General features: G+C 42.0%; 1 protein-coding gene across 1 annotated transcript; it reads right to left on the minus strand.

The window, feature by feature from the left end:
- Positions 1-12,533, minus strand: eapp (e2f-associated phosphoprotein). The gene is made up of 6 exons (XM_063031644.1): positions 12,442-12,533; positions 11,143-11,321; positions 8,039-8,143; positions 6,036-6,165; positions 2,800-2,913; positions 1-1,352 (listed from the first exon to the last, which is right to left on the minus strand). Exons 1-6 carry the CDS (start codon positions 12,507-12,509, stop codon positions 1,076-1,078), a joined length of 873 nt encoding a protein of 290 aa, XP_062887714.1. The 5' UTR covers positions 12,510-12,533; the 3' UTR covers positions 1-1,075.
- Positions 12,534-14,167: the final 1,634 nt, after the last annotated feature.

Here is a 14,167-nt window from a genome sequence, read left to right on the forward strand (position 1 = left end):
ATGTGTCCAGTTTGAGTTTACTTTGAGACGAGCACATATCACGATGTTTGCAATTAATGCATTTTTACATATAACCAGTACGGTAACTAATTAAATGAACAAGAATGCTTAATAAAATATATAAACACAAGATTACTCATTAAAATATTAAATACACAAGCATTAACATGGATTTTTAAGGGGGGAAATCACATTGAAACCCAGTGGATGGGGAGAGGATGTTTCCTATAGTGGGGGGTGAATAGGACATTCCTACAGAATAGATGTGAGGAATTTCTTTAGACAGAAGGTGGTGAATCTGTAAAATTCATTGCTATTGCTTGCTGTGGAGGTTGATAAGTTCTTGTTTAGGGACTAAGGTTACAGGGAGAAGGCAGGAGAATAGGGTTGACAAGGCAAATAAATTGCCCAAAATGGATCACAGAGCAGATTGAATTTGCCGAATAGCCTAATTCTGCTCTCCTATCCTGCAGTCTTCTGTACCTTGTTTCTAGCAGCCTTTCTTCAATCCTGACCTCCAGTGCTGTCTGGAATTTGTAGTATGTCTTGCTTGTGGAAACTCAGGGAAATGGACTATATATACAATATGGAGGATTTATATGTATGTTAAAGTCCATGTTGGTCAGGAAACACAAATTAAGTGAATTGGGCCTGGAGTCAATGGATTTGAAGGAAATTAACAATAGCTTTATTTTCTGTTCCTATCTACACTTTGAAAACCTAAGATCATTAACTTTATTTACCACAGTGATTTTGAGGTTCAATTTTAAAACTTCCAATCTTACCCTCTGTGTTGCCAAGCTACAGTTTTCTTAGCCTCCCACTCCAGATCGATATTTTAGAAAAAATTTAACATGCCACTAATCAAAATAAGCGAGCCAATACTGAAGACATGGTGTCTGTGTTAAAAAGCAGACTACCCAGCTTGAGTCTACACCCATCTCAGCTGAAAGTGGCTGTGTTATACAGAATTATACTGATTGATACTGCTGGAACAGTTAACTACTCCATTTCCGAAGTGGTTAGACTCAGTAAATCAGCAGGACTTTTTTTTTAAAAAAAAGTATTTGTGACATTAACAATGGCTGGCCAGAACATTAAAGAAATGGTACACTTCATCTTTGTCAAAAACAGCTACTTCCACTGAACACTCTGCACAGCGCACTGGATGATATATCTCCTCCCCATCTTGTTTTGAACTGGCAGAGGTATCTCCACTGGGATATTTCACCTTCTTGCATCTGTTTCTCCTCTTCCTGTTTGGAGGATTCTTGTACCGGAGAATTTCTCCTCTATTAATGATACAATTCATCACAAACATAGCTCTGTACTGCTCCTTGTACAAGTCGTGGCTGAAAGAAAAAGAATACTTATAAAAGGACATTCCTCCTCTTCATGTAAACCAAATGGTTTAAATATTGTGGTATTCAACTATGAAGACACAAATAGCAAAGAGTGGTGATAGGGCTCAAGGATGAATGGCCAGAGAAGCATGTCTACGTCTATAGTTGAGTTCACCCTCCCTCCTGATTTAAAAACCCACAGTATGAAGTACAATGCATAAGCAATGGTAGTGTTGTTGAACCACAGCTAATTTTAAACAATACTTCTCTTAAATATGTAATAGACCTCCAAATAACATTTACAACATTATTGCCCTTACATGAAATGGTTCCAACATACAGGTCTGAATGATACCGAAGATCCATGCCAGAGAAGCTCAGCACAGCCGGCAGCAAACATGGAAAGAAGAGCATTAACTCCAAGATCCCTTTAATTCCCTGGTCATTTTTTTTTCCACATTCCCATTTACCGGCGCCTTCCCACATTATTGCAGGTTTTCAACACTGACTTTGTCACCTCTTACTATCAGCTACAGCCAGAATTCACTTACACTTAACACCTACTCTACTGCATTCAGTCATCTGCTCTCCTTTGGAAAAATAAAACACAGATTGGGTGTACACTTTGAAGCACCTGCAGTCAGACTGCAGGAGTGACCCTGAACCTCCAGTTGCCTGCTACTTTCAATCTCTATCCTATTCCATTCCAGGTCAATGAATTACAACTTACCTTCCATGTGAGCACATTGCACCCTCATGAACCTTCTCAACTTTTGGTAACTTTCTCATTCTTTGTATCATAACTTCCCATTTGTCACCTATCCATCTGTGACTTGTTTTTTTCTTTTTAATAGTGTAACCTGCTCTTCTGGGCATCTCTGCTATAATCAACACGAGCTAGAGGAGCAAAATTGGGTTTTTAATTGCCATATTAATCCACCTGGTCATATCCTTTCTGACATGTTCTTTGTTCTATCCATCTCTCCTCTATTTTTTTGCTACTGTAAACTATATCACATTCCACAGATGCTGCCTAACCTGCCCAGTGTCTTCGACATTTTTAATCTTACTTCAGATTTCAAACATCTACAGTGCTTGCTATCTAACTTCAAACAACAAAAATAAACAACCACAGCATTCACACACACATAAAATGTTGATGTTTGAATTGTTATTCGCTGAAGGTGCTGATTGCTGAAGTAGACTGCCACGCGTTGGTTACTGTGTCTGCATAAGCAAAAGAGACTGAAGTCTTTGATCAATGCTACATCAAGACCTTTTAGTGCTGATAAGCAATATCTAAGAGTCTTGCTCTCTTGTTAGTGTAGCAGTCCTCCTGCCATCCCGTTTGTGGCCAATAAACTCAATATTGACCTTGGACTAACGTGAACACCGAAATTATGGCTAAAAGGTTCAGGCCCACTAACGTACACGTTTGTTAACTGCTGCCGCTTACCGTTGGCAGTCCAGACACAGAGTTGTCATGCAAGCTGGGCAGTTCAAAACTGCATCACTGCTAGGAACTGGTAGAGATTCTGACATGTTTGGTTGCTTATTAAGTCCACGATACCTACAAAATAAATAATAGGAGATATGTTGCTCCTGAGGTTTTAACAAATTGACAACTGAATTATATGTTGTGGAATAGAGAAGGTAGATAATGTAGTTGATGCAATCGAATGAGTTCCAAGGGATACTTTAATGGGATATCACAGGGTATTCAAGTTCAGCACAGTTGGTCAGGTAATTGAAATGGATAACAACTTTCCCTGCAGCTCAGGTGAGTTCAAGATAGTTATTTGTAAGGGACAGAGTTCCACCAGATCAACACTGGAAACAGACTTACAATTTTTATAAATAATTTGGCTTGAATAATGTCTAAAACCAACAGGTTCAGAAATGTGAAACAAATCTACTTATAGCGAGCAGAAAACTTTGGACTTTGGTACAAGGCAGTTACCAACAAATCAAATAGGATATTCAGAAGTTCTGTCTTCACTAAGGAGGACATAAATAATCTTCTGGAAATAGTACGGGACAGAGGGACCAGTGAGATGGAGGAACTGAGGGAAATACATGTTAGTAGGGAAGTGGTGTTAGGTAAATTGAAGGGATTGAAGGCAGATAAATCCCCAGGCCCAGATGGTCTGCATCCCAGAGTGCTTAAGGAAGTAGCCCAAGAAATAGTGGATGCATTAGTGATAATTTTTCAAAACTCTTTAGATTCTGGACTAGTTCCTGAGGATTGGAGGGTGGCTAATGTAACCCCATTTTTCAAAAAAAGAAGGGAGAGAGAAACCAGGGAATTACAGACCGGTTAGCCTAACATCGGTGGTGGGGAAAATGCTAGAGTCAGTTATCAAAGATGTGATAACAGCACATTTGGAAAGCGGTGAAATGATCGGACAAAGTCAGCATGGATTTGTGAAAGGAAAATCATGTCTGACGAATCTCATAGAATTTTTTGAGGATGTAACTAGTAGAGTGGATAGGGGAGAACCAGTGGATGTGGTATATTTGGATTTTCAAAAGGCTTTTGACAAGGTCCCACACAGGAGATTTGTGTGCAAACTTAAAGCACATAGTATTGGGGGTAAGGTATTGATGTGGATAGAGAATTGGTTGGCAGACAGGAAGCAAAGAGTGGGAATAAACAGGACCTTTTCAGAATGGCAGGCAGTGACTAGTGGGCTACCTCAGTGCTGGGACCTCAGTTGTTTACAATATATATTAATGACTTGGATGAGGGAATTAAATGCAGCATCTCCAAATTTGCGGATGACACGAAGCTGGGCAGCAGTGTTAGCTGTGAGGAGGATGCTAAGAGGATGCAGGGTGACTTGGATAGGTTAGGTGAGTGGGCAAATTCATGGCAGATGCAATGTAATGTGGATAAATGTGAAGTTATCCACTTTGGTGGCAAAAACAGGAAAACAGATTATTATCTGAATGGTGGCCGATTAGGAAAAGGGGAGGTGCAAAGAGACCTGGGTGTCATTATACACCAGTCATTGAAAGTGGGCATGCAGGTACAGCAGGCGGTGAAAAAGGCGAATGGTATGCTGGCATTTATAGCAAGAGGATTCGAGTACAGGAGCAGGGAGGTACTACTGCAGTTGTACAAGGCCTTGGTGAGACCCCACACTTGGAGTATTGTGTGCAGTTTTGGTCCCCTAATCTGAGGAAAGACATCTTTGCCATACAGCGAGTACAAAGAAGGTTCACCAGATTGATTCCTGGGATGGCAGGACTTTCATATGATGAAAGACTGGATGAACTAGGCTTGTACTCGTTGGAATTTAGAAGATTGAGGGGGGATCTGATTGAAACGTATAAAATCCTAAAGGGATTGGACAGGCTAGATGCAGGAAGTTTGTTCCCGATGTTGGGAAAGTCCAGAACGAGGGGTCACAGTTTGAGGATAAAGGGGAAGCCTTTTAGGACCGAGATTAGGAAAAACTTCTTCACACAGACAGTGGTGAATCTGTGGAATTCTCTGCCACAGGAAACAGTTGAGGCCAGTTCATTGGCTATATTTAAGAGGGAGTTAGATATGGCCCTTGTGGCTAAAGGGATCAGGGGGTATGGAGAGAAGGCAGGTACAGGGTTCTGACTTGGATGATCAGCCATGATCATACTGAATGGCGGTGCAGGCTCGAAGGGCCGAATGGCCTACTCCTACACCTATTTTCTATGTTTCTAAGAAACAACTTTACCCAGAGTGGCGAGAATATAGAAATTGCACAGAATAACTGAGGTGAACAGAGATACATTTAAACAGAGCTTAGATAAACACAAAGGGAACAGACAGCAATGCTGAAAATGTTAGATGAGGAACAAATAAATTCAGCTATCATAATTTTGTATCAAATTTGTTTCATACACATTTGGTTTATCATGTTAGTTTCAATTCTTAGAACAATCCCATCAATTTTATTAATTCATTTACTTCTATGTAACCTGAACTTATTCTTAAATCACATGCCCACCACTCATCTACAACTGAACTACACTGGGGGATCTTTACTGACAGTCCACATAGCTCTGTGATGCAGAACACTGGAGGAAACTTGTACAGTTGAATTTAAATAATTACAACAAAATTTGACATATACAGAACAAAGGGCCATAAATATACATTTTATCCAGTTATATAACATCAATAAATCTGGCAACATCTGCCTATAAATGTTTTAATTAATTAGCTTTGTGATGTGATTTATTTGAGGTAGTGCTCTTAAATATTCTTATGAATTCTGCTTTTTCCACATAAATCTGCCCTTATTAAAATTAGCAAGGTTTTTTTTCAAATCGGTGACAAATTTGGTATAAAGCAAACTAAGCACCAATACTAGATTTCCGTAACCTTTGTGAACTGGACCCAATAACAGTTATGTTCATACAACAGATCCATTATAAGTGTCCCAAAATAACGATACTGGATACCAATATGATACTAGAATTTCAATCCTAAAACAACTGCCAAATGTAAAAGTTATTCCAAACTCCAGTGACCTAGTTCTACTGAAATCACTAGGATGCTGAAAAGCAGAACTATGCAGGGAGAACAAAATTTAAAACTTGGTTCCTAATTTAATTTTGGCAATTAAGTCAAAGTTGTTGAAAGCAAACTCAGGAACTACATTTGTACATCCTAGAACCTCCAATATTTTGAGAATTCAGCTCACTCACCCTCTCCTCTGCATGTCAACCCAGGCCTGGTCGCGGTCGTCTTGATCTGGGTCGTACAACAGCTCGTCATTTGTCAGAACCTTTTGCCTCTGCCTCTGCCTCTTGTGCTTGCCCTGTGAACCGCCTCCTTCTGCAAGGACAACCATGGCAGCTAAAGCCATTTTCAAAGAGTACATTGTGCACAAGCTCCCACAGATTTGCAGTCAACCAAAACCAACTTTAACAAAATAGCTCTCATTTGCAAAATAAAACATTATAGAATATAGAACACTACAGCACAGCACAGGCCCTTTAGCCCACGATATTATGCTGACTGTTAAGATCAATCTAACCCTTCTCTCCTACATATCCCTCCACTTATCTATCCTCCACATGCATATCTAACAGTTTCCTAAATGCCCTTAATATATCTTCTGGCATGGTGTTACATGCATCCACTCACCATTCGCTGAGTAAAAAATACTTAACTCTTTTTAATACTTAATTCCCTTATACTTTCTTCCAACAATCTTAAAATTATGCCCCACCCCCACCCCAGTATTAGCCATTTCTGCCCTGGGTAAAAGTCTCTGGCTGTCCACTTGATCTATGCCTCTTATACATCACTATCAAGTCACCTCTCATTCTCCTTCACTTCACAGAGAAAAGTCCTAGTTTGCTCAACCGAGCTGCATAACTCATGCTCTCTAATCCAGACAGCATTTTAATAAATCTCCCCTGCATCCTCTCTAAAGCTTCTACGTCCTTCCTATAATGAAGCGACCAGAATTGAACACAATATTCCCAGTGTGTGCAGCATTACTTCAGAGTTCTTGAAATTAATCCCTGACTAATGAAGGCCAAAGCACAATACACCCTCTTAATCACACTATCAACTTGTGGACAACTTTGGATGAATCACGAGATCCATAAAGGGCATCAGCCTGAAACTTCAACCATTTATTCCTGTTCATAGATGCTGCCTAACTTGCTGAATTCCTCCAACATTTTCTGTGCGTGTTACTCGAAAATAAATAGCAGGTGTACAAGGACATAAGGAGAGGAGAACAGGACTGATGGGTCCATTTCCGGGACATTACCTGACCTCCTAGTATGTATTTTAAGTATAGAGTGAGGATATTACCAACATGGAATGTGGCTCGTGTGAAGCCAATGACCCCCTATTCCTTCTCTTCCAATGAATAAGTTACTTCTCCCTTGCTCATGTACTCTTGGAGCCTTGCTGATGATTAATCTTCGCACTGCCCTTGAGAGTGGGCTATTAGCCTGCAAAGCCATTTGCAAGTCTTGCAAAGTGGTTAACTCACTGCAAAGGGTTGTAGACTCAGCCAGCTTTATCACGGGCACAAACCCCTCCCATCAAGGACATCTTCAATAGGCGGTGCCACAGGAAGTTGGCATCCATCACTAAAGACACTCACTGTCTTGGACAAGCCCTCTTCTCATTACTACCATCAGGGAGGTGGTCAGAAACTGAAGATCCACACTCAATATTTTAGGAACAGTTTCGTCCCCTCTGCCATCAGGTTTCTGAACAGTCAATGAACACATGAACACCACCTCGCTATTCTTCTTTTGCATAATTTATCTATTTATTTATAACTTAACTTTTATGTTTTGCATTGTACAGCTGCCACAAAACAACAAGTACAAATTTCACAACATATGGTAGTGATAATAACTGATTCTGTCTAGAAACTAATTTTTGCAGAAGGGGGTCACTGTAAGATTATTGTAGGGTTGGAAACCGTAGTTAACTTTGCTTTATTCAGCATGGTCTGGGACCCTGAAGCCACTGGAGGTGCTCAGGGCATCCTCCACAAGACCAATAATAAACCACTCTTACCAGTCAATAAATTCAAGTGACATCAGCATGTACTGAATCTTCTCCTGAGGTCCCTGAAAGAGCTGATTTGTGGCTATCACAGTTCCCCCTAGTCAAAAGCATTCTACACATTCTCCAACGGCAAATAAGGGACCAGAACAAGCAAAGTACTTCCCACCTTGCTCATCTTCTTCCTCCGAGTCAGAGTCAAAGTAAACTTCGTTATAGTACTGATGCTGGGGAGCCGTTTGTGACTGGGAGCTTACAACACTGGAGGAAGCACCTGATGAAAGACCAAAGAGATCAACAGTAAAATATTGTAAAAATGCCTTTTGAGAGAGACAAAATACTAGTCAGCAAGGCATGGAGCATTGAGAGAACTGAAGCAGTTACAGGATTGGTACAGTGACTATCAAATAAAGAGCAAAGCTCCATCTGCAACTACCCCAACATGGGTTAGTGATGGTAAAATCTACGTTGCCCCTTAAAACACAGACAGGGCAGGTATAACTCAGTTTAGATTCAATGCACCCTTTGCATAGTAACATAGAGCAGGTACCAAACAAGTTACTTACGCGGTAATACATAACTAAAACTGCAATCAGGGATGGGAACTGTTACTTTACAAATATCCCACAGTAATTCTTTTTTGCATATTCACATTGCTATTTATTTGCAATTGGTGCAAAACTTGGAAGAGATTTCTCCTTCCAGCCCCTCTGTGGTTGCAAGGTACCAATCCAGGTGCTTCAGAGTTGAGTGAAGAACCAGTGAAATGGTAACCCCATCTCCCCCACACTCCCGATCAGCACTGGTGTACCACATGGCAACGTGCTCAGTCCCCTGCTCTACTCACTTTATATTCATGATTCTCTGGCTAAGGACCGTTCCAATGGAGTAATCAAAGACACCGCCATTGTTGTCGCCATTGGTGGTGACAACTCAGCACATAGGAGGGAGAATGAAAACCTGGTTGAATGGTGCCACAACAATAACCTCTCACTCAACATCAGCAAAACCAAAGAGCTGACCATTGACTGTGGGAGGAAGAGGCCAGAAGTCCATGAGCCAGTCCTCATGAGGGAATGGCTTAGAATTCCTTGGCGTCAACATATCAGGGGATCTGTCTGGGACCAGCAGGTGACATCACGAAGAAGGCACGACAGACAGTACCTCTACTTTCTTGAAGCTTGCGAAGATTTGGCATGCCACCAAACTTACATAGATGTACAGTGGTTGCATGAGGGTCTGGTATGGAAACAACATTGCCCAGGAATAGAAAAGTCTATAGAGAGTGATGGATACAGGTCAGTCCATCACAGGCAAAGCCCCCTCCCCATCACTGAGCACATTTACGTGCAGTGCTGCCACAAGAAAGCAACATCCACCATCAAGGCCACGCTCTCTTCTCACTGCTAATATTATGCAGGTGATACAGAAGCCCGAGGTTCCACAACATTGGCACCAGGGACAGTTATTACTCTACCACCATCAGATGCCTGAATTGGCATGGATAACTTCATTCAATGGCACCACCCTTTTTTCTTTCTCTCTCTCTCTCTCCCCACCGCGCCCCCCCCCCCACCAATCTCTGGAGGCCGACTGACTTTTTTTATAAATCTATCGATTCCCATGGTTATCTTGACTATACCTCTCCCCACCCAGTCACCTGGAAAACTGCCATTCCCTTTTCTCAGTTCCTTCGTCTCCACTGCACCCGTTCCCAAGATGAGGCTTTCCTTTCCAGAGCATCAGAGATGTCCTCCTCCTTCAACAAACGGGGCTTCCCTTCCTCCAACACTGATGCTGCCCTCACTCACATCTCCTCCATTTCCATAGCATCCACGCTCATCCCAACTTCCCCTCCGCCTGGACAGTGATAGAATTCCTCGTCCTTCCCCACCACCCCATGAGCCTCCGCATTCAGCACAACATTCGCTGCAACTTCCACCGTCTCCAAAGGGATCCTACCACCAAGCTCATTTTTACTCCACCCCCCAACTCTCCAGGGATCGCTCCCTCCGTGATTCCCTTGTCCATTCATCCCTCCTGGCTAATCTCCCTCCCAGCACTTATCCCTGCAAGCAACCAAATTGCTACCCCTACCCATTTACCTCCTCCCTCGCCTCCATTCAGGCCCCCAAACAGTCCTTCCACCTGCGAATCTGCTGGGGTCGACTATGGGGTCTGGTGCTCCTGATGCAGCCTCCTCTACCTTGGTGAGACCCGTCGTAAATTGGGGGACCGCTTCATCGAGCACCTCTGTGGCCAAACATTTTAAATCCCATTTTTGTTCCAACATGTTGGCTCATGGCCTCCTCTTGTCCCACAGTGAGGCCATGCTCAGAGTGGAGGAGGAACATCATATATTCTGTCTGGGCAGCCTCCAATCTGGTGTCATGAATATTGATTTCTCCTTCTGGTTAAAAATAAATCCCTCACCCCCCTTCTTTTACTCCTCTTTCTGGACTCTTACCTCTTCTCACCTGCCTATTACCTCCCCCTGGTGCCCCTCCTCCTTAGCTTTCTCCATGGTCCACTCTCCTCTCCTATCAGATTTCTTCCTCTCCAGCCCTTTACTCTTTCACCCACCTTGCTTCACCCATCACTTTCTTACTATCCTCCTTCCCCACCCTCCCACCCTTTTATTCTGGCATCTTACCCCTTTCCTTTCCAGTCTTGATAAAGGGTCTCTGCCTGAAATGTTGACTGTTGTTCAGCTCCATAATTGCTGCCTGACCTGCTGAGCTCCTCCAGCACTTTGTGCGTATACAGTATCTTCAATCACTACTACCCTGAACTGATTCTACAACTTACAGACTCTCTTTTGAGGACTCTGTATAATTCATGCCCTTATTTGCAATTTGTCCTCTTTTGAACATTGGTTGCTTGTCACTCTATGTGTCATTTTCGTCAAATTCTTTTGCATTTCTATTTCCCTGTAAATGTCCGCAAGGAAATGAACCTTGAGGCATATGGTAACGGACAGATACTTTGATCATAAATTTACTCTGAACTTTGAAATTTAGAGTTTGATACCGGTGAATCTTATCCACACCTTTAGTTTCATCTGTAATATTCATGAAGTTAATTGATTGACTAAACATCTATTTACTCTTTGAAAATCCATCAATCTTATCCACACCTTTAGTTTCATCTGTAATATTCATGAAGTTAATTGATTGACTAAACATCTATTTACTCTTTGGAAATCCATCACTGGGGTTATAGTCAGTAAAACCAGAGACACAATAATGTCAGGAAAAACACTCCTAAACACACCTTCAGGAATGAGTGACCAGCTCCCCTCAATAACCTTCATGGTGGAATCCAACTCTGCTGCCATCTCTTTCTCAAACTCGTCATCGCTGGACTCACTTTCACCCGTTAAACATTCCCTGATCAGCTTGCGCTTGCGTTCCGGCGTGCCGTGGAGTAAAACGTCCAACTCATCCTCAGAACTGGAAGCAGGAGACAAAGCTTTCATCTTCATTTAGAAACAAGGCTTCTGAAACATGCTTCTTCGAATGTGACAAATTCCAATAACACAGATGGTCGCAGACTGAGTCTTTAGGCTCATTTAGCCTACACTGACTCCTGCGGAACAATCGCATTAGACTGCAACTTGTTCTCTTACTCATTCCTGTCACCTCTCCTTTGAATCCTTGTTTTGGCCGTTAAACTACATTCAGGAAGAGTAGAGAGAACCTTTTCAACTTCACCAACCATACTGACACTGCAAAAACATTACGCTGTTATTTGACTGAGGAACTATGTGACTAGAAAGTAACAGTTGGTGATTTGGGTTCAAAATCTAGGCCAAAACATTGAGTATTTAAAACTTATTAAGCTAAATACCAAACTGCATTCTAATTTTTATTTCTCTCTCTCTGTTTGCAGAGTCTGAAATTGCAGAGACAGTTCTTTGTGGAGTTTAAACTGCAGATCTTTTTAATGATTTAAAAAGTGAGCAGAGCCTTCAGGACTTTCTGTGGAGCCTGAGATTGTTTGGGTTTTAGGCTCTTGGCAAAAAGGCCAATAAAAAGAAGTTAGGTTTAAGTGAACTGGCTATTGTGTGAGTGAGAGAGAGTTAGAGTGGGAAACAGATGCTTTGGCAAGGAGGAATGGAGGCTAGGTTTCTCTTTCTTTTTCTATTCGTGCCCAGCTAGAGTACTGAGAATAGATCCCAGGTCAGTGGTGAGCTGCTCATGCGAGACGTAGGAGATCTGGGAGACCTCCAGTCTCTCTGATTGGTACATCTGCGAGAAGTGATACAGAGTGCACCTCTTTGCAGACCGTGTTAGGAAGCTGGAGCCGGATGACCTTCGGCGAAACGATGTAAACATGGGCTCGGCATCCCTACACTGAATGCCACCAAACGCTGTGACAGCCAGTGAAGTTCAGGGCCAAACCTCTCCAGGCCGAACAAAATTGTCGGATTGCTGGAATTACTGAGTGCCTCTGATGGCCAACAACACTGGCAAGTTAATGGGATGGTGTGGCCCTACCGGCCGCCACTCGAGCTCCCGCACGGTGACGGTGCCTGCCTCCCACCCCTACCCCCTCCCTCACTGCCCTCACCTGGACACAGGCTCCTCCTCACTCAGCTCCTCCACCAGGTACGGATCCTCAGCCTCCAGTCCGTTCATGTTCACCAGCGTCACCAGCGGGCGCATCTGCAATACTTCCGGCGCAAAGCGATGACGGAGAATGGGCGGTTCCTGAGCCCAGGTCATTCCGAAAGGGTGATATAGTAGTGGGGTTTGGTAATCTAAAGAGGCTTAAAGTGCCTTTCCATTATAATAAACATGTAAATGTTACATACACCCCTCTTCCTCATTCAGGCCCGATCATTATCCGCCTGCCATTCAGAAAAATAACCATTTATTCTTACACCATATCTTGTATGTCAATCAATTCCCAATTCATGTCAGTTTCTAACACCTACTATGTTTTAAATTTTCATTCTACTTTCTAATAAGGTGCTTTATCCGAGGACTTCTGAAAATTTAGATAAGTGACACTCGTTGGTCTTCCCTCACACTGCAGTAGTTAATACCCCCACCCTGTAATCTCCCTTTTGACTTTGTCCAGTTTATTGATATTTTCTATCTTAACGTGTCTTCATAATCTACGTGTCTTCGTAATCTAACTGCATGTTCATAATTTCCCTTACTAATCTTTGTATTTTAACATATTTGTGAAGTTTTTACAGCTTGCTTTTATATTCCTTACAGCTTACTCTCATGTTCTGTCCTGGCTCTTTGTAACTGAAATGTAATCTGTACCCACTCCTTGAATTTGCTATTTTATCGGGCAACTTTATTCGACACCCCTGATGATGTAACACCCATCACTGTATATGAAGGGCCTGAAACGTTGTTGAGGATCCTTACCACCCATCCCATATGTTCTTGACCCACTACTATTAAGACAAAGGTACAGGAGCATTTGGACAGGACGGCCAAACTGGGTCACAGCTTCATTGCCCAGGCTACCACTGAGGCCTTGTCACTGGGACAGAGAGCAGTTTGCTGTTTACCTGTACTGGGCATTACGTGAATTTTGAACTTTATTTTATTAACTTATTTGTGGTAATATTTAGTTTTATGTGCTGTGTGTGATATATGTATTGTAGGTGCACTATGGTCTGGAAGAATGTTGTTTCATTTAGTTGTACAGGCAGATGACAATAAATTTCAACTTGAACTTGTTAACTTTATGGTTGGATTGCTTTTCTTTGTCAGTTTTTTTATTTGCCAGATCTCCGTGCCTTTCAGCAAAGTTCCCAATCGATCTTTACCTATTCACTCCTTTGTTAAAATGTATTTTGCATTAAAATATTTCACTTTCTATCTTAATGGACAATTCTACCCTGTTATGTTTAGCTTTCCCTCAGTGAGTCCACACAAAAATATCTTTATTTAACCTTTTCTTGTTGATAATGAAAATAATAATCCCTCTAGATGGTTCCTGAGTAGAGTGATACTGTAGGTACGGTAGGGGGTTATTCTGGGGTTATGAAATTATGGATATCTTTGTTATGAACTAACTAAAATGAGAACCTGGCTTCAGGAAATAAAACCTGTACACAATTTAACTTCCAACTGTGTGGCTATTGAAACCAATAATTGTGTGTGGGATATTTTGATTCTGCCCTTTGAAACTACACAGGGGAAGACAATAGATGAATAAAAGCAGGATTTCCCAGGAACCAACCATTTCAATTCCAATTCCCATTGCCTTTTCGACATGTTGGTCCGTGGTCTCCTCAACTACCACAATGAGCCCACTCTCAGGTTCTTTT

Source organism: Mobula hypostoma, chromosome 2 (assembly GCF_963921235.1).
Source record: "Mobula hypostoma chromosome 2, sMobHyp1.1, whole genome shotgun sequence".
Taxonomy (NCBI): Eukaryota; Metazoa; Chordata; class Chondrichthyes; order Myliobatiformes; family Myliobatidae; genus Mobula; species Mobula hypostoma.

Coding starts and splice junctions, on each gene's coding strand:
- eapp (XM_063031644.1), bottom strand. CDS start 12,509: ATGAACGGACTGGAGGCTGAGGATCCGTACCTGGTGGAGGAGCTGAGT. Junction 8,144..11,142: donor CTGGTCACTCATTCCTGAAG/GTGTGTTTAGGA, acceptor GTCTTTCATCAG/GTGCTTCCTCCAGTGTTGTA. Junction 2,914..6,035: donor GTTGACATGCAGAGGAGAGG/GTGAGTGAGCTG, acceptor TTTATTTTGTAG/GTATCGTGGACTTAATAAGC.